Raw genomic sequence first — 15,845 nt, 5'->3', positions numbered from 1 at the left:
AGCTTGGGCGTCTTTGCACACGTTCGCTAAGCATTGCTGCTTGCATTCCTTTGCAGGCCAGGTTCCCCTTTTTGGTAGGACAGTCCTTTCAGAGTTTTTTTTGGTTTAGGTGGTGTCCTTGCTTCCTCCCTCCTCCAGATTACGTACTGCTTTGGGAGTCTATCATAGATGAGAAATCTGTGGGAGGAATCAGTCCATTAGAAGAACAAATTACTTACCTCTCAGTAATGTCCTTTCTGATGGATTGTCCTCCCACCTCACCTCCCTCCCTACCTGCCCCTCTTGGCGGAAAATGAGTACACCATCGATTCTACGGTCCCTCAGTGTCGGAGTGCTAGGGGAAAAGGGTGGAACTGAGGTCACGGGGCATGGCACCTCAATATATACTGGCCCCGACGTCACATCTGGCATGGGGCACATAGAGGTGTCGGACGGAGCCGGCACAGAGATGTGCTGTGCAGCCTGGTGGCAGAAAAGTATCCAAAGAATCGCTGCACTCAGTGTGCAGCAGGTATTCAAAATCTCTATTTTCCACCAAAAGCAAAAAAGATTACTTTTGCTGTGGATCCCTGTGACTTTGGTGTGATGGGGGGGGTCATAGATTATACATGCCAACCCCCAATTTAGGAATTATATATCATACATTGAAAAAAAGTATGATACATTTTTATTAGATTTTGTAAATTAAACATTATTTAAACACTGGCTACCATACATCCTGAACAAGTCTGGATACACAGTTACAACAGTTGGTGACAGTACAACAGGTCTTATCCCAGGCCTCTCAACAGGTGCCATTACAGTACCTAATCAGGCATGACAGCTCTTACCCACTCCTGCCCGTCACTCCATCTCAACTCCGCCAGGCCCCATCATATTGCTTAAACAGAGATGCCTGGTAGTACAACCCGATATCCCTGAGGCATCGATGTGCTGGCTGGAGGGAAGCATAAACCTCCTCATTATTGTTTGCCCAAGTCAGTGCCGCCATCCAAATACGTAACTAAGACAAAAGAAACAACACAATTACACAACTAAGAAAAACAAACAATTCCTGTAACAGCGCCTCGATGCCTGTGGGCTGTGTGAGCGCTTTATAAATGTTAAATAAATCCAGTTTGCCAGCATCACCATCTAGTTTGCCAGTGTGGGTGGTGCCCCTAGTTTCTGTCTTAACAGTATTGACCTGGTGACTAGCAAGAAATGCATATGCAAGAACTTCCTCATCAAGTCCCTCATTTTACTGTAGCAACCCAGTAAGGCGCAGGAGGGGTCCAGAGGAGCCTCCATTCCCACCATTGAGGTTAGTAGAGCGCATACTCCTGACCAGAAGTCCTGCAGTTTTGGACATAGCGAAAACATGTGCAGGTGGTCCGCCTCTTCCGATTTGCATCGAGGACAGTCCACAGGTTCCCCTCCACTAAATTTGCTCAGCATAAGTGGGGCATAGTGTAATTTGTGCAGACTATTGAACCGAATAAGCCTAAACTTGGAGTTGTATGAAACCTGCTTGGTCAACATGAACAATGTATGCCACATTGGATCAGATATCTCTATTCTCAAGCCATTGGCCCAGCTCTGCCTTCTCTGGGAGGCCATTTGACTCTGCCTGATCCAGGTTATAGAAAATAGTGATAAACCTCCTGAACTTCTGGAAGGCATATGTGAAATCTAAACATGTGTGTGAGTTTGGTTCCACATGAAACGGGAACTATTTTGCCCTGAAAGCTTCCCGCTTGCGAATGTACTGCAATAGCCTTACTGGACCCTGCCCACCCCCTGCCCCGTAAGGAACTGGCCATCCCAAAACAGGTCCCCCAGTTGCTCCAACCCGTGTCTGACACCCTCCACTCAACGCCTTATCTAATGCCCGTTTGATGTTGAGAAGGCGCCACACACGCACCTGCCGACGATAAGCCTGGTCCACACCAATCCTCCCCAGAATCCAACACCACACACGTAATGTAGTCGCCAGTGGGTCAAATGGGCACGAATCAGTATACCCTTTACTTACAAGCGTTCACTGCAGCTGCATTGGGGCCACTGCTCTTCTTTTCATACGAGCATGGGGATGGCAGTCTTCGCCCGCTCCCCAAAATGTTACAAAGCTAACATGTACCACCAGATAGTAGGCCTCAAAATCTGGCATCTGTAGTTCTCCCAAGGAATACCGTAGGTTGTCCATATCTACCGCCTTCATGTGCACCCCTCCCGGATCCCAAAGTAAGCGAGTCACTATTGGATTCAACCGCTAGAAGAATGCTCTGTGTAGAACTATGGGGACATTCAGGAAATATTAGAGCAATTTCAGGAGAGCTATCATTTCAAGCAGTGCAACTTTGCCCATCAGCGATATGGGCATTGTCGACCACTGATTCAATGTGGGCAGCAGTACTCCTGTATATGTCCCCACATTCCTCTCGTACAGTTGCCCATTGTCCCTGGTCACCATTATACCCAGATATTTAATTTGCTGTCCCGCCCATTTGAGGCCCAGCCCCATCCCAATGGGGGATGTGATGTCTGTAAGCGAGAAAACCTCAAATTTAGCCTAATTTACCAGCAACCCCACGTGTTCACCGAACAGCAGTACGTCCTCCATTATCAGAGGCAAGTTAATTGCCAGAGCTCTCATGTACATCAGGACATCATCCGCATATAGCAACACTATGTCGGGCATCACCCCCAACCTCAACCTCTTCCTCCCATGCCTATGCCTCAACAGATCCATCAATGGTTCAACAACAGGCGCAAAGAGAAGGGGAAATAGTGGCCAACCGCGCCGCGTGCCCCTCTGTTAGGGGAGTTTTCCTAAAGCCCCACTTGGAGGCAAACCTTTAGTAAGCTATCCCAGTGTTTGTAGATCCCCAACTCTTAGTATCAGTCTGTACTACTCAGAGACCTTGGTAGAGTGGCAGAGCAGTCAGGCTTATCTTAAGAGGAAGATGTCAGCTGTACGTAAGTACACTGAACCCAGTTAGCAATGCACATCAAAGAAACACTTACACATACATTTATATTAAAATATAGATTTATTATTTTTAAACAAGAGTCACTGTTAAATACATAGCACAATAAACCAACACATACAGGTATACTTTTCAATATTTTCGAAGGGTCACTTCTTAGTTAGTAGTTGCTAAATGCATACAATTGTTACAGGAGTTTGACAGTACTATCGGTAAAAACGCGCCCCCACAAAGTAATACAGTAATTGCATTTAGTTAGCATACACATATAAGATAGTGATTTTTGGGAAGGAAAACAGTTGGTTAGTGTTATCCTAGCAGAGCATCATGCTCTAGAGGCAGTTTCAGCAAGTCTGTTCAAGTCCAGAACCCAACCCAAGCCAAAAGGCAGTTCAGAGAGACTTAAAGTCTTGAAAAGCAGCAGAAGTCAAATGTTCCTGTGGATACTTTCTAGTCTCTAGGAAAGAAGATGCAAGAAGACTTAACGAACATGGGAGACCATGTTAAAGGGCTTGCTAAAGGGACACAAGCAGCGGCTTGAGCCGGAGGTAAGAGGGGGTTGCCCTGGACACCTCTACGTGCACTCCAACGCTCTGGAGCTACTTTCTGGAATAAGGTAAGCAAATACCTTTTCCTCCACAGTACCTTAGGTTTGAAGGAAATGTTTGTGGTGGATGCTCCGCGATGTTGCAGCACTGGACCCGACCTCCGGATTTCTTGGTCTGATGACGCAAGGCAGGACGACAGGCTCTCTCAGCAGCAGTATCGAGGGAGGACCTCTGGCACGGCTTTCTTCAACTTCTTTGGTCACTGCGGTTTTGGAGCATTTTCTGCAGCACCAACAAAGGATGCAATTCACCCATTCAATCTTCTTCGGTTCCTGCAGTCCCACACACTGATGAGGGGGTCTGGACAAGTTGGATTGGCTCTCTGGAGTGTCCCTGAGGTCTGCGCAAATACTTGGACGGATTTGGTCTTTACACAATGATACTTGAAATGGGCACAGGTCTCGTGGTTTCGGGGTTCCACAGCTCTGGAACCTCAGAGGACCTCAGGAGATGGTTCAAATCAAAGTTCATCTTGGGACTGGTTATTCCCACCAGTCAAAGGGAAGGAGTCATCCTCTTCAGAGTTCCTCTGTTGCACAGGAAATGAGGTCAGGACAGCAGTGGTCGCTTCACAGTGTTGCAAAGGGTCTTCAGGCGTCTCTGGTCGTCTTCTTCTTCTGTTACTTCAGCTTTCAGTGGGCGACTTGCTTTTCACTCCAGGAGCCTCACCTTTTATGCAGTTCCAGCACACACTCCTCTTCAATCTCTGTCAGCATTTTACAGAAAGGGGCGTTTGGCTGTCCAGTCAGGACAGCCAGATCCCCAGTGGGAGTTGGTTCTATTCAGGCACTCTAGCAGACAAAGGATAGAGGGTTGGAAAACTCCTCCCCCACTTCCTTCCTGCCCAGACACTCAGGAGCCTAGACGGGGACACCCAAGGGTTCCCGCCAAAGGCAAAACATACACACACGCCTACCCCTGCCAGAATGGTAGAAGGGCTAGCAAAGAACAACCACACAAGTAATGGCGAAAAAAGGGGGAGGCCCCAGGTTGGTACTTGGGTGCCCATATTGTGCACTTCCGGGGCTATGGACATAGCCTGCGGTAGAAAAAGCACACAATAGTTGGTAGAACACATCCATTGCCACCAGCCATAACTAGGAGATTGTCTATGTGACTAAAAAGTCACAGGAGTAGAGAGAAGGGGGAATACTAGGGTTCCCTTTGGCACTTCACATAAGGTTCTGTGTGCCAATCTCTCACACTGTAAAGTTTTAGCAGAGATACTAAGTATCTCTCTATCCTTATGAACTGTAGTTACTCTAGGATAAGGAGAATAATCTGAAAGGAGGGCCCAAGGGTCCCCAGCAGCACTGCCCATAAGGAGCTGTGTGCTGCAATAGTAAAATACAGATGTCTTTAAGATCTATGGAGCAGACAGACTCCATAGTACCGGTACAATGCAAAGAATAGAGTTCCAAAAGAGAGAGCCCAGAAGAACGAATGAGTGGAAGAAGACTCCACTCATTCAGGATTTCAGAAAAAAGGCCCAAAGGTCCAGCTAACAGCACTGGGGTTCTCACTAGGAGAGGGGGTGAAGCATAAAAATGAATAATCCCCCCAACACCCTGCCCAACTGAAACACGTGGGATGTCCTGCATCTGACTCTGGCTCTTTCCATCGGCCATGTGTAGAGCATATGAAGACATGAGATCATATATGAGCCAAAGCCATAGTGACTCATCACATCGAACAGGAAGTTCCATGACACCGAGTCAAACGCTTTCTTGGGGTCCAGCATCACAGCCAGCACCTGGGCCTTTGGGTTCACTTGTGGCATAATATTCAAAAGCCTCAGCAAATTCAACACTGTGGAACTGACTGCCTGGGAAAAAGCCTGATTGGTCCGGATCACCAGAAAGGGCATCAACAGCAGCAGTCTCATGGCAAGGACCCTGGCATATATTTTTGTATCTTCATTGATCAACGGGAGAGGGCGATAGGACCCCCTCTCTTCCACCGGCTTCCCAGGTTTCAGCAGGAGCATTATGACCGCCTCCCTTAGTGCCGTTGGCAGCTCCCCACTCCTCAATGACTCTTACCATAGCCAGAGCATATGAGGACTGACTTCCGATTTATACCGTTTATAGGATTCTGTGCCCAGTCCATCCCTTCCCAGAGCCTTGCCAGTCAGCAACTTATCAATGGCTGCTAGTATCTCCTCCAACTCCATCTTCTCTTCTAGCCTCTGTGCCAACTCCTGCAAAAGCTGAGATGTAGGGAGCCCACCCAAGAGTGACAGGTTCTCATGCTTGGTCTTACCCCGACGTGCTGCATACAGCGCTGTGTACTATTGGAGAAAAGCTCCCACAAAATCCCAGCTGAGTCCACTATTCCTTTGTTTGCCTCGAAAAAGATATGGATGTGTTCCCGGATATTGGCTTCAAAGGCAGAGTAAAGCAAGGCCAGCGGCTTGAATCGCCATGGTGGTCTGCCAAAGACTCCCTTACCCAATACTACAGTAAGCATATTAGTCGAATGATCGAAGAATGTGCGTGCATGCATTTCACACTCCAATACTTGAGTGAGCAGGAAGTCTGATACCACCCAATAGTGGATGCGTAATGACATTGTGTTGGGTAAAAGGTGTAGTTGCACGCCCCCGTGTATATATCTCCCAGGCATCGACCCATTGACTATTCGCCATGCCCTCCCGTAGTGCCTGAGCTGCCCCAGTTAGCTCCCTGCTTGTCGTGCTGGAGTGATCCAGCCCCGTGTCCAGAATAGTATTCATCTCTCCCCCCACATTACTGGAATGTCAGGTATCGCGTTGCAAAGTGTAAAGATGTGGCAGAAGAAGTCAAGGTAATCTATATTCGGCTCATATACATTAATCATCAGGAGAGCCACCCCATGCACTATTACAAATCTCCCAGTTAGGTCACATTTGGAGGATATGAGCTAAAACTGCACTGTTCTATGGATAGAGGTTAATACCCCCCTTGAACTTGTCTAGTAATCAGTATAGTATTGCTGTAAACCCCACTTTTTGGCAAAGGCTTTGTGTATCACTGTATTGGTATGCGTCTCTTGCAACATCAGCACTTGGATCTTGTGGCGCTCAACATATGCCAACAGCTTCCTGGCTTTCATTGGGCTTTTGAGCCCCCTGATATTCCTACTTATAAATGTACCCCTTGTCCCATTCAGTTGATTGTCATCGCCCATTGCCAACCAAAGATCACACCCTGCCATGCAACCGTGCTCACAGCAAAAACTACTTCTTACATATCTGGTAGGCAACTACGCATGTTTTAACAAGTGCACCCCTCGCCACCATCCCCCTCCCTCATCACATCCCCAACACATGTGATGTATCCCTTAAACCTAACAACCCTAAAGGAAAACCTTTAACTGCGGTCTCGCAATTAGAGGGCAGTGCAAGGAGAACGTGTCACACCATTACTTGCAAGTATATACCAACTGAGCAGCATCTGTCTCGTTACCCAAGGACTTTGCCAAACTTATGAATTGAGACCAACTACGCTATTACACATCGCAGATATTTTGAGCTCAGTGTGCAGCACGGACTGATGTACATGTCGCTCACGCAAATGCTACTACACAGCTAAGGATTAGTCATGCATAATCTAGGCTGGCACCATCTGCCACATAGAGCCGCTCACTCCCATGCACCGAATCCCTCAGCAGCATATCTCAGTCCCATGCTAATCCATCCCCCAACCAGGACAATCCTTTCTCTCTGGGAGCCATGTTGGAGCCTTCACAACGGCCATCCAAGCTATCCCGTAAAACATCTGTAACTCAGTCTGCTTTCTACAAGTGGGATATTCCTCTCGATGAATCTGACCGCATCCTCAGGCACCATGAAGTAGAATGTCTGCTCCCAGTATTGGAAGCGCAGTCATGCCGGGAAACAGCAGAGTTTACTGGACACGTCTCTCCCGCAAGAGTTTCTTAACACCTTGAAATGACTTGCGCTCATTTTGGATAGCGACAGAAAAGTCTGCCTCATATTGGAGCTCCCCCTTCTCTCTTGCTTACAGTGGAATCGGATCCTATTCCCGATAATTCAGGATGCAAGTGATGATGGGTCGGGGCAGAGCCCCTGCTTGAGTTTGGGGGCTAGTGACCGATGTTCATGCTCAACCGTGAAATATGGTGACAGCATCTAGAAACTTCTCCAACAGATCTTCCACCACTCCATCCTCCCCTGCACATTGCTCTCAGGCACCCCTATTATACAGATATTGCTCCTCCTTCAACGAGAATCCAGATCTTCGCACTTGGCCTGAATCCCTTTAAAGTCCTTACGTAGCTCAGCCAAGGATTTAGATTAGAATTTTATATTGCTTAAAATGGTGGCTGGATCTAAGATTCATGATTTCCTCATACCTCAAGGTCACAAGGACCCAGAGGCAAAAGATTTGTTTTATAGCTTTGCAGTCAGTAGGGCGCCTTGGCAGCGGGGGCTGGCGCTCAGAAGGTCAATCTCATCAAACAAGGGGTAAATAGAATTTAATAAATTGGTTTGCTGTAGGGCCTCAAACTGCAAAAATATGATGCATTGTGCAAAGTGGCTATTTCTTATGTTTAGTGTGTATACAGAAATATATGCATAAAATACGTCATGTCCTAAGCGCACTCAGAGGGTTAATGCACGTGGGAAGGCTTACGGTGAAGTCTACACACCTGACATTAATCACGATTGCTTAGAGTTTGACATGAGCATGTTGATTAAAGGTTCTTGGAGGCATTGTCACATGAAGCACCTGAACCTTAAGGGCAGCGACCACCCTGTCTGTATAATAATAATAATATGGATATACCTACACACAATTCTATATGAATTCACCAGTCAGGATCCAGGTGTTTCTCTCCATCTCACTTCAGCTCCAACCAAAAATTATAGGTACCCCAGGGGTTGAATTAGGTTGAAAATACTCGTGAAATATCTACTTGCCCTTACTGCATACACAGGGCTACATTTAAATTAAGCTAACAAAATCCTGGAGTTCATTACACCCACCAGTGTTTCACTGTGGAGCATGTAGGTCCATCAGCATTTGCTTAGTAAAAGGCTCCTCTCACAATGTTCTCCCTTCGGTCGGGGCAATACCAGAAAAATAATTTGGAATGTGTGTGTTGTATGAAATCTAGAACCCTGTTCACTTTTTTCCCATGCCACATGTTTTTAGCTTTTCGACATTTTCCCATGCAGGCAATTGACGGTGTGTTAGGACAGTTTTTCTGCCAACAAAGGGCTTAGTAAAACCATTCAACTGAGACAGTACAAAACTCCACTCTTAGTATAAGGCTGTACCACCTGAGTTTATGGTAGCGTAGACAGAGCAGCCAGGCTTTTCCTAGGAGGGAGAGAGGGCTGTAGAATCAGTAAATCTTGAGGGGAAATAAGTACTATCACATTATATATAACCACAATATAAAACCACACTATGCTTGAAGGTACACAGACCAGAGCATATAACCTTATTTGGAACACCTAACAGGCGTTCTAGTGAAGTAAAGACCAAAACAGTTACTTTTAGATTACTTTCAGTAATACCAGTGTAGTAGACCCTATCAGTTGTACCGTGATGCTCAGCAGGAAATCACATAGATGTCAACTGGACAACATACTTATCTGATCTAGTGAAACACAGGTTCTGGGAACAGTATAAACCTATAACTCAGATTCAGGAAAACACAGCTATTCAAGGGGAGTTGGACCTTGGGGTGTAATATTCAATTACAGTTGCTTTTCAGTTCACAGACTAAGGGAAGCAATCACTCTAACTTATTTTAGGATAACATAGTTATACTCAAGGTAAGTAAAACCTATACACTTTTTACAGGAGCCATAAGGAACTTAAAGGCAGGTGTAAACCCATGACTGTATTTGTGTCTGTCTAAAACAGACCAGGGAAAGAAAAACCCAGTGTTACACTTTGACTGACTCAAGGTTATTCTAGGTAGGTAAAACCTAAGACAGACTTATTCTGGACAGGCTAAAGGGCAAGTCAGGGGAAGCAAGGCACAGTTGGGGGGCACTCATACATTTATCCTATCACGGTATAGTCCACCTTTTTTGTATCTCATGTGGCTTTGATCTAATTGGGATTTCTCTTCATTTTGGAGCATGTGTAACCACACTACTTCTGATGGAGCTATTGCACCCAGGGCAACTCACCTTGGGTGATCTAGTGCATATATGCATCTTTTTTTTATTATAGATGGGGGAGGGTTGATGAAGGTGTTATTTAAATAATGTATGTTTTCTTTGCATGCAGGTAATCCAGGAGATCAGCAGCCAGCAGCCCAGCGGGGGCACGGAAGGAAACCAGTATAGCAGTGACACACAGCGGCACTGTAATTCGAAAGTAAGTGTTAAAGTCAGTGTTCGTTTTACAAAGGTTTGAACAGTCTCCTGAACAGTGCCGAGTTCATATCCAGATGACAAAAAAAAACATTTAAACACGGCACTGGTTCTAGTCATTGCATAATTTAAAATGTATTTTTGATTTCAGAAGAATTTAAAGGGCTTCACCATTCATTCCTAACACTCTATGGAGCGATAGTTCACAAGTTAAGCAATCGCCTCCAACATGGGGCCAGCCTGCACTTCGCAAGTTTGAACCCCAGCCCAGCTGACTTAGCCCTTCATCCTTGCGATTTTGATAAATGGAGTATGAATACATTGAGTTAAACAGCTCTTAGAAGTGGTGTTAGGGAGAATTCTCTGTTTAGGCTGAATTTCCCTACCTAGTGAGTCCCCCAGCAGCTTTGCTGGATTTCTGGGGTTTCTTTTTTTCTCCTGCCAAGAGTGAGACTCTTTTACCCTCACTCTTGGACATGTTGAAGTGTGTTTTCTTGGTTAAACCTTGTGTTGAATGGGCTATGGGGTCTTTTACTCCATAGGGCCTCATGTATTTTTGTGATGTGGGTTACACAGCACCCTCTGTGCCGTGACCCAGGGGTGTCCTAGGGACTCCCCAACATAGACTCCATACCCTGGGACTGACTACTGTCTCCCAGGGCATGTAAAGTCACCAAAGACTTTGCTAGTCTTGAATCCTGAACAGAACCAGTACAAACCATCATATTGTGGACGTACTGGCTGGGGCAATTCGATTGCCCCAGGGTCTGTTAGTCGAGGGGGCACGTCTCCGTCCCCCCTGATCGAGTTTTGGCTGGTGGCAGTGGAAACTACTTTTTATATTCGACCGCGAATATTTCCCTATGGGATTTCCCATTGTTTTAGGCTAACACATTTAATTATTTATTTACGGTAGCCTTAAACATACCGCCGGTTTATATATTTATTCTTATAACTCCGGTTGGGACTTTTTGCCAAAACTTGATTCTAAAATGGCGTTGGCGTTCGCCTCTGTAACTCTGACCCAAAGTGGAGCCCTTTGTTCCACTTTTGGCGGGCTTCTCCACAGAAGCCCTCCAAAGTGGTGCCACTCTGTCTGGGGTACTTAGGAGGGGTGGAGGGGGATTTAGGCACCCTGGACTGAGTTACCTTGGTAACTCAAGTCGCACTCCGTCCTGATTGGCCCACGTGGTGAGCCGGCCGGCTCACCACTTAGCATGTTTGAGTGACAGCTAGGCTGGGTGAATGGGGGTTTGCTGCATAAAAGCAGGGCTTTGGGGACTGGAACTTCAGAAGTCGCCACAGGACCAAGAATCCGACGAGGGAAGAGCTGAGCCGACCTGCTTCGACGACACCACCCGGTGGAGCCCTGCTGAACCGTCTCACCACTTTTCCCGACGACCGAGGAGAACTCTTAACGGAGTGGCTCCTTCCCTTGACTGGTGGGGACAACCAGTTTTCACCTTCTTTTCGCTTCTCGAGGTATCTCGTGGCCGCCTTGCCAGTGCCAAGCACCCCGGCAACCGGAACCCCACCACTTTTACCCCAACCACGAAAGTCGGTACAACCCTTTAACCGGAGGACTCCGCGGCTGGTTTCTTCCCGGGCAGTGCAACGACCCTCTTCTTCTGCTCTTCAGCGAGAACTTCTTCTCCCCTGACCGACGTCGAGCCTTGCTGCCACTGCCTGGAACAACTGCCACCGCTGGAGGATCCTTTCCGCTTAAGGTACCGTGTTCCGCCTGGCTTCCCTTGCCACCGACTGTACGGGGTAGATTTAGCCCCCGGCTTTCGAACCTGGGAGTGCCTGGAACACCCTGGCTAAACTTTCTAAGCCACTCTAAACTCTTTCTAACTCTTTGCAAAACTTTGAATCCCTAATAACAGTGTGATCTTGGGCACATTTTCGCTCCGGCTACTCTAAGAGTGGGCCCTGCCTAGTGACTTTTGCTCACCTGTGACTTTGTGCTTCTTTGAGCCTATTGCAAGTGTTCTGGACCTTAGAGTGGTGTGTTTAACCCATTTCTGTCTCTTTTTACCCCTTTCTTGAACCTACTAGAGTGTCATCTAACGTTAAGCGCTCACCTCTGTTTTAATTATGTGGTGTTAACCTAGAGTTGTCTAGATAGGAGTAAGGGTTGAAACTGCTTTCATTATAACTGTGTTTGAAGTGTTTTTACTATATCTTGCTAGAGTGATTTCAACTTATGTGTGTTTGATAAATAAATAACTATATACTTTTGAAACCAAGCTCTGGTCAGTGTTTGCTTGTGCTATTGTGCCTGGGTACATATTGTGTATACTTTACATACTGCCTAAGTCTTCTTGAGGGAAGTCTGACTGCTCAGCCACAGCTACCAGGTAAATCTGGGTGGTGCAGACTGCTACCAAGTGGGTTTACTGCTATACCTGTAGTCTTAAATCTTTTGCAGTGTTCCCCAAGGGAACTGCACAGGTTTCTGCCTAACAAGTGGGTGGAAATCTGGCATGGGGCACTATGAAAAGTAAACTATTATTATTATTATGATTATTTCAGTTTTACTCCTTGCACCTTGTTATGCTGACCCCCCTTGACTCTGCCCCAATAAAGGAACTCATATTTTCTTACTGTTAATATATGGCGTTAAGCACCCATTCCAACGGCTGGAGCGGGTGGTAACGGCCCAGAGGCCTCAGTTACAGGCCTGAGGTTTCAAACATTTCACGGACCTTCCATGTGCAACAAAGAATTAATCTCATTTACAAAATGATGATGTCCTGTCATTCTACATGAGTGCACCTGTGAACATCATGAGTAAACCAGCCAATCCCGTTAACTACGGACATCTATTCTGCAGTGGCTTGTCCAGGGAGTGGCCTGGGGTGGCACGTGCTACCAAGAAACAACGTTAGTTCCCAATTTGGGAACTCGCGTCCCCTGCACACTTTCTAATATCTGGAAAACCAGACCAACAATTGGTTTGTTATTTAGACAATGTTTCTAATTGTATCAATAGGATCCTTTGTATCAAATAAAGTTCAAAAAAGTCAAATATTAAGGAAATAAACATTCAATCAAATTAGGTCACAAGAGCCAAAATTCAATTTTATTCTTGATGTTGAAACTGTGGAAGGCCCAACACGTTTCGAGTGGTACAACACTCTTCATCAGGGGCAAATCAAAAGTTCTAGGGAAAGATATGTACAAAATTTACATTAGAGTGATGTTTCCATCAACAACATTGTGGAATAGTCATTTCAACACACTTCAATTAGTATATAGTCTACTTGAATAAGATTTATTTAAGCTGGATATCCATAGTTAGAGGTACAAAGTCAGGGAGTAGAACACATTCTAACAGCTGGTAAAGTACCATTATTCTTGGATTAGAGTAAAGCTGTAAGCCAATGTCTTGGAATTACTTTATAAATGGTGCTGCGCACAAAATCAACTCTATGATCATAAGACAAATATAGAAACTGTCAATTACAAAGAGACCAATAATAGAAATAGCTCTAACCTTGTGTTTTTAAATAAAATTTCTTCAAGAGAAAAGATGGTAAGTCTGCGATCCCGGTCAATCGCGGAGTCCGTTCTAGACGTGTTTAGACAACAAAATCATGTCTGTAAAAGAGGAGTGGGTATAAGAAGCTAGTAAGTGAGTATGCTATGCATGTTGAGGAAGAAAAAGGGGGGGGGCTAATATAGAAAATGACTTACAACTGAAAGCAGTATTCCTGGACAATGGTTTAACGTCTTAACCATAGTGTGGTTCCAATATTTTGTGGTTGAGGAAGGTAGCTTGGAAGATCTTGGAAGATAGCCAGAGCTTGACCATGCAAATGACTTTGAATGGGTTCGGCAGATAGCCAATGAGACTAGGGGAACATAACATGGGGAAGAGTGAAAAAAATACTCTGTAGGGAGAGGGTTCTACACAGTGCGAACTCCTGTGAATATCAGAAAATCCAATAGGTAGGGAAGATCTTGCCTGGAAACCAACAGCGCTGCCAAATGGAGACCGGAGTCCGTAAGGGAAGCTGACGCCATTTGGAACACCATAGGTGTTTATATTGTAATCTGTGGCGTGACGTCATCACGCGCATGCGTGTGCCCCGTCCTCGTCGTCACACTTGAGTAAAATAAAAAGATATGCCAAAGGCAGTGTCTAAAAAAGGACATCACGATAGTGTAACTGTTGTGGCTGTTCCAAGGTAAGTATTTGTGTACTTTGTAAAAGATTAAATGAGGAGAGGAGGAATTGATGACCCGGGATGTTTATCACATGACGTCGTCACGTAAGCGCGTGCATGATGCCACTCATACCCTCCCTGGCAGTTCCCTTCCCTAACACTTCCCTAACACTTTACTATCGCTGATTCACGCCACCCATACCCTCCCTGGCAGTTCCCTTCCCTAACACTTGGCTTTTGCTGACTCACGCCACTCATACCCTCCCTGGCAGTTCCCTTCCCTAACACTTGGCTTTTGCTGACTCACGCCACTCATACCCTCCCTGGCAGTTCCCTTCCCTAACACTTCCCTAACACTTTACTATCGCTGATTCACACCACCCATAACCTCCCTGGCAGTTACCTTCCCTAATACTTGAATTTTGCTGATTCACGTCACCTGCGATGTCTCCCAATACAATAATTTCTTATTGATTTCCTTATATGAATTTGATCAGAATCTTAGAAGATCTTACATAAATCCTACTTCAAACTAGTCTCAGGAGGATCGCTCAGGGGCAGCGCGCTCACCTTGAAGCAAGACGACATGGAGCATCTCAAGTTCGATCACCAGGTCCGTGCTTAGAAACCTCTGGGTATTAAGCACATTATAAATAACCTATCATATCATAGCATACGATGTTATAAGAATTCAATAAGTATTTGGGCGTCATTTAAGTTTTTATAAAGTTATTATTATTTTTCTCAAAATCCCTCTAGTTTTTCACAAGTTCCTATATGCTACTTATAAGAATCTTATAAGGCATTTTTGTATGTCTGTCTTCTGGCTTAAGCTTCTAGCACGCAGGGTTGTTTCCTTTGACACTTTGCATGCATTTTGATGTAGCACTGTTCGTAATCCTGGAAGTCTTCTCCAACCATGCGCCCGCCGTGATATCTTCAGATCCATAGAGCAGGATCCATGCCAGCCTCTCTGGGTACAGTTCCATGCGCTCAACTCCTGCACTGGATTCCTGCAACTCCCAAAGTGAGCCTCCTGACAGTCTGACGCTTTCCAGTCGCTGATGACTGAGACAGGATCCTGAGTTCACTCTCAGGTAAATAGATCCTGGACTTCCCGCCTTACCATTAGGGATGGACTGGCCTACAAATACCTCAAACGATTTCCGGCAATTGTATGGTTGCCCTCCTCTTGCTCGTTCTCTCGTGCACCCCATCTGCTCCCTTCCATCTCTCCTCATCCCCCACTCTTTGAAAGTAAAGAATTTGTTGTAGAGCTTCCCTTATGTTAGCTCTGGAGATGGACAGAGAGCGGACTCAGCAGTCGCAGCCCGACGCTCCTCCTTATTGGGAAGAAGCATGTGTTATAAATCCCAGACACACATGGATGAACATCGTTCCAGTGCATGGTGAACCTTTTGTTGTGATGCACTTGGAAGTGTAGGTAGAAGCATGTGATGTACTGTGGAATGTTATGGTGTGGATGAGAGAATGTTTGTGGTGAGGGTTCTAAGCCTGGGCAGTTGAAGAGCCCCTGCCTGGGTGAGGGGTGCCAGTGTCCGTTCCTTGTAACTGATCCTGATAAGCTAAAATGATGTAACCTAAGAAGATGTGAATAAAGCTTAATGGAACTTACCTGCAGCCTAAGGAAGTCACTTTGTTTCACTGGCGACGAGGAAGTCTTTCCGGGATTAAAAGGAACCTGGGTGCAAGAAGTTTGAAGTTATAAGTGACCAGTCTGCAGCGAGGGGAGCAGAGA

At 45.9% G+C, this 15,845-nt stretch overlaps 1 protein-coding gene across 3 annotated transcripts in view; it reads left to right on the top strand.

Annotated features, from left to right (window-relative positions):
* AFAP1L2 (actin filament associated protein 1 like 2) overlaps positions 1-15,845 on the top strand; it is a 921,662-nt gene that overhangs the window by 724,180 nt on the left and 181,637 nt on the right. For all 3 annotated transcript variants that reach the window (XM_069611872.1, XM_069611871.1, XM_069611873.1), the window contains exon 8: positions 9,829-9,918. In XM_069611872.1, coding sequence (XP_069467973.1) covers positions 9,829-9,918 — 90 coding nt within the window. The remainder of the gene's footprint in view (positions 1-9,828; positions 9,919-15,845) is intronic.

The sequence above is a fragment of the Ambystoma mexicanum genome, chromosome 8, assembly GCF_040938575.1.
Source record: "Ambystoma mexicanum isolate Mex_15411 chromosome 8, UKY_AmexF1_1, whole genome shotgun sequence".
In the NCBI taxonomy this organism is placed as follows: Eukaryota; Metazoa; Chordata; class Amphibia; order Caudata; family Ambystomatidae; genus Ambystoma; species Ambystoma mexicanum.
Note: the sequence above shows the minus strand (reverse complement) of the source record. Positions and strands in the feature narration are given on the sequence as shown.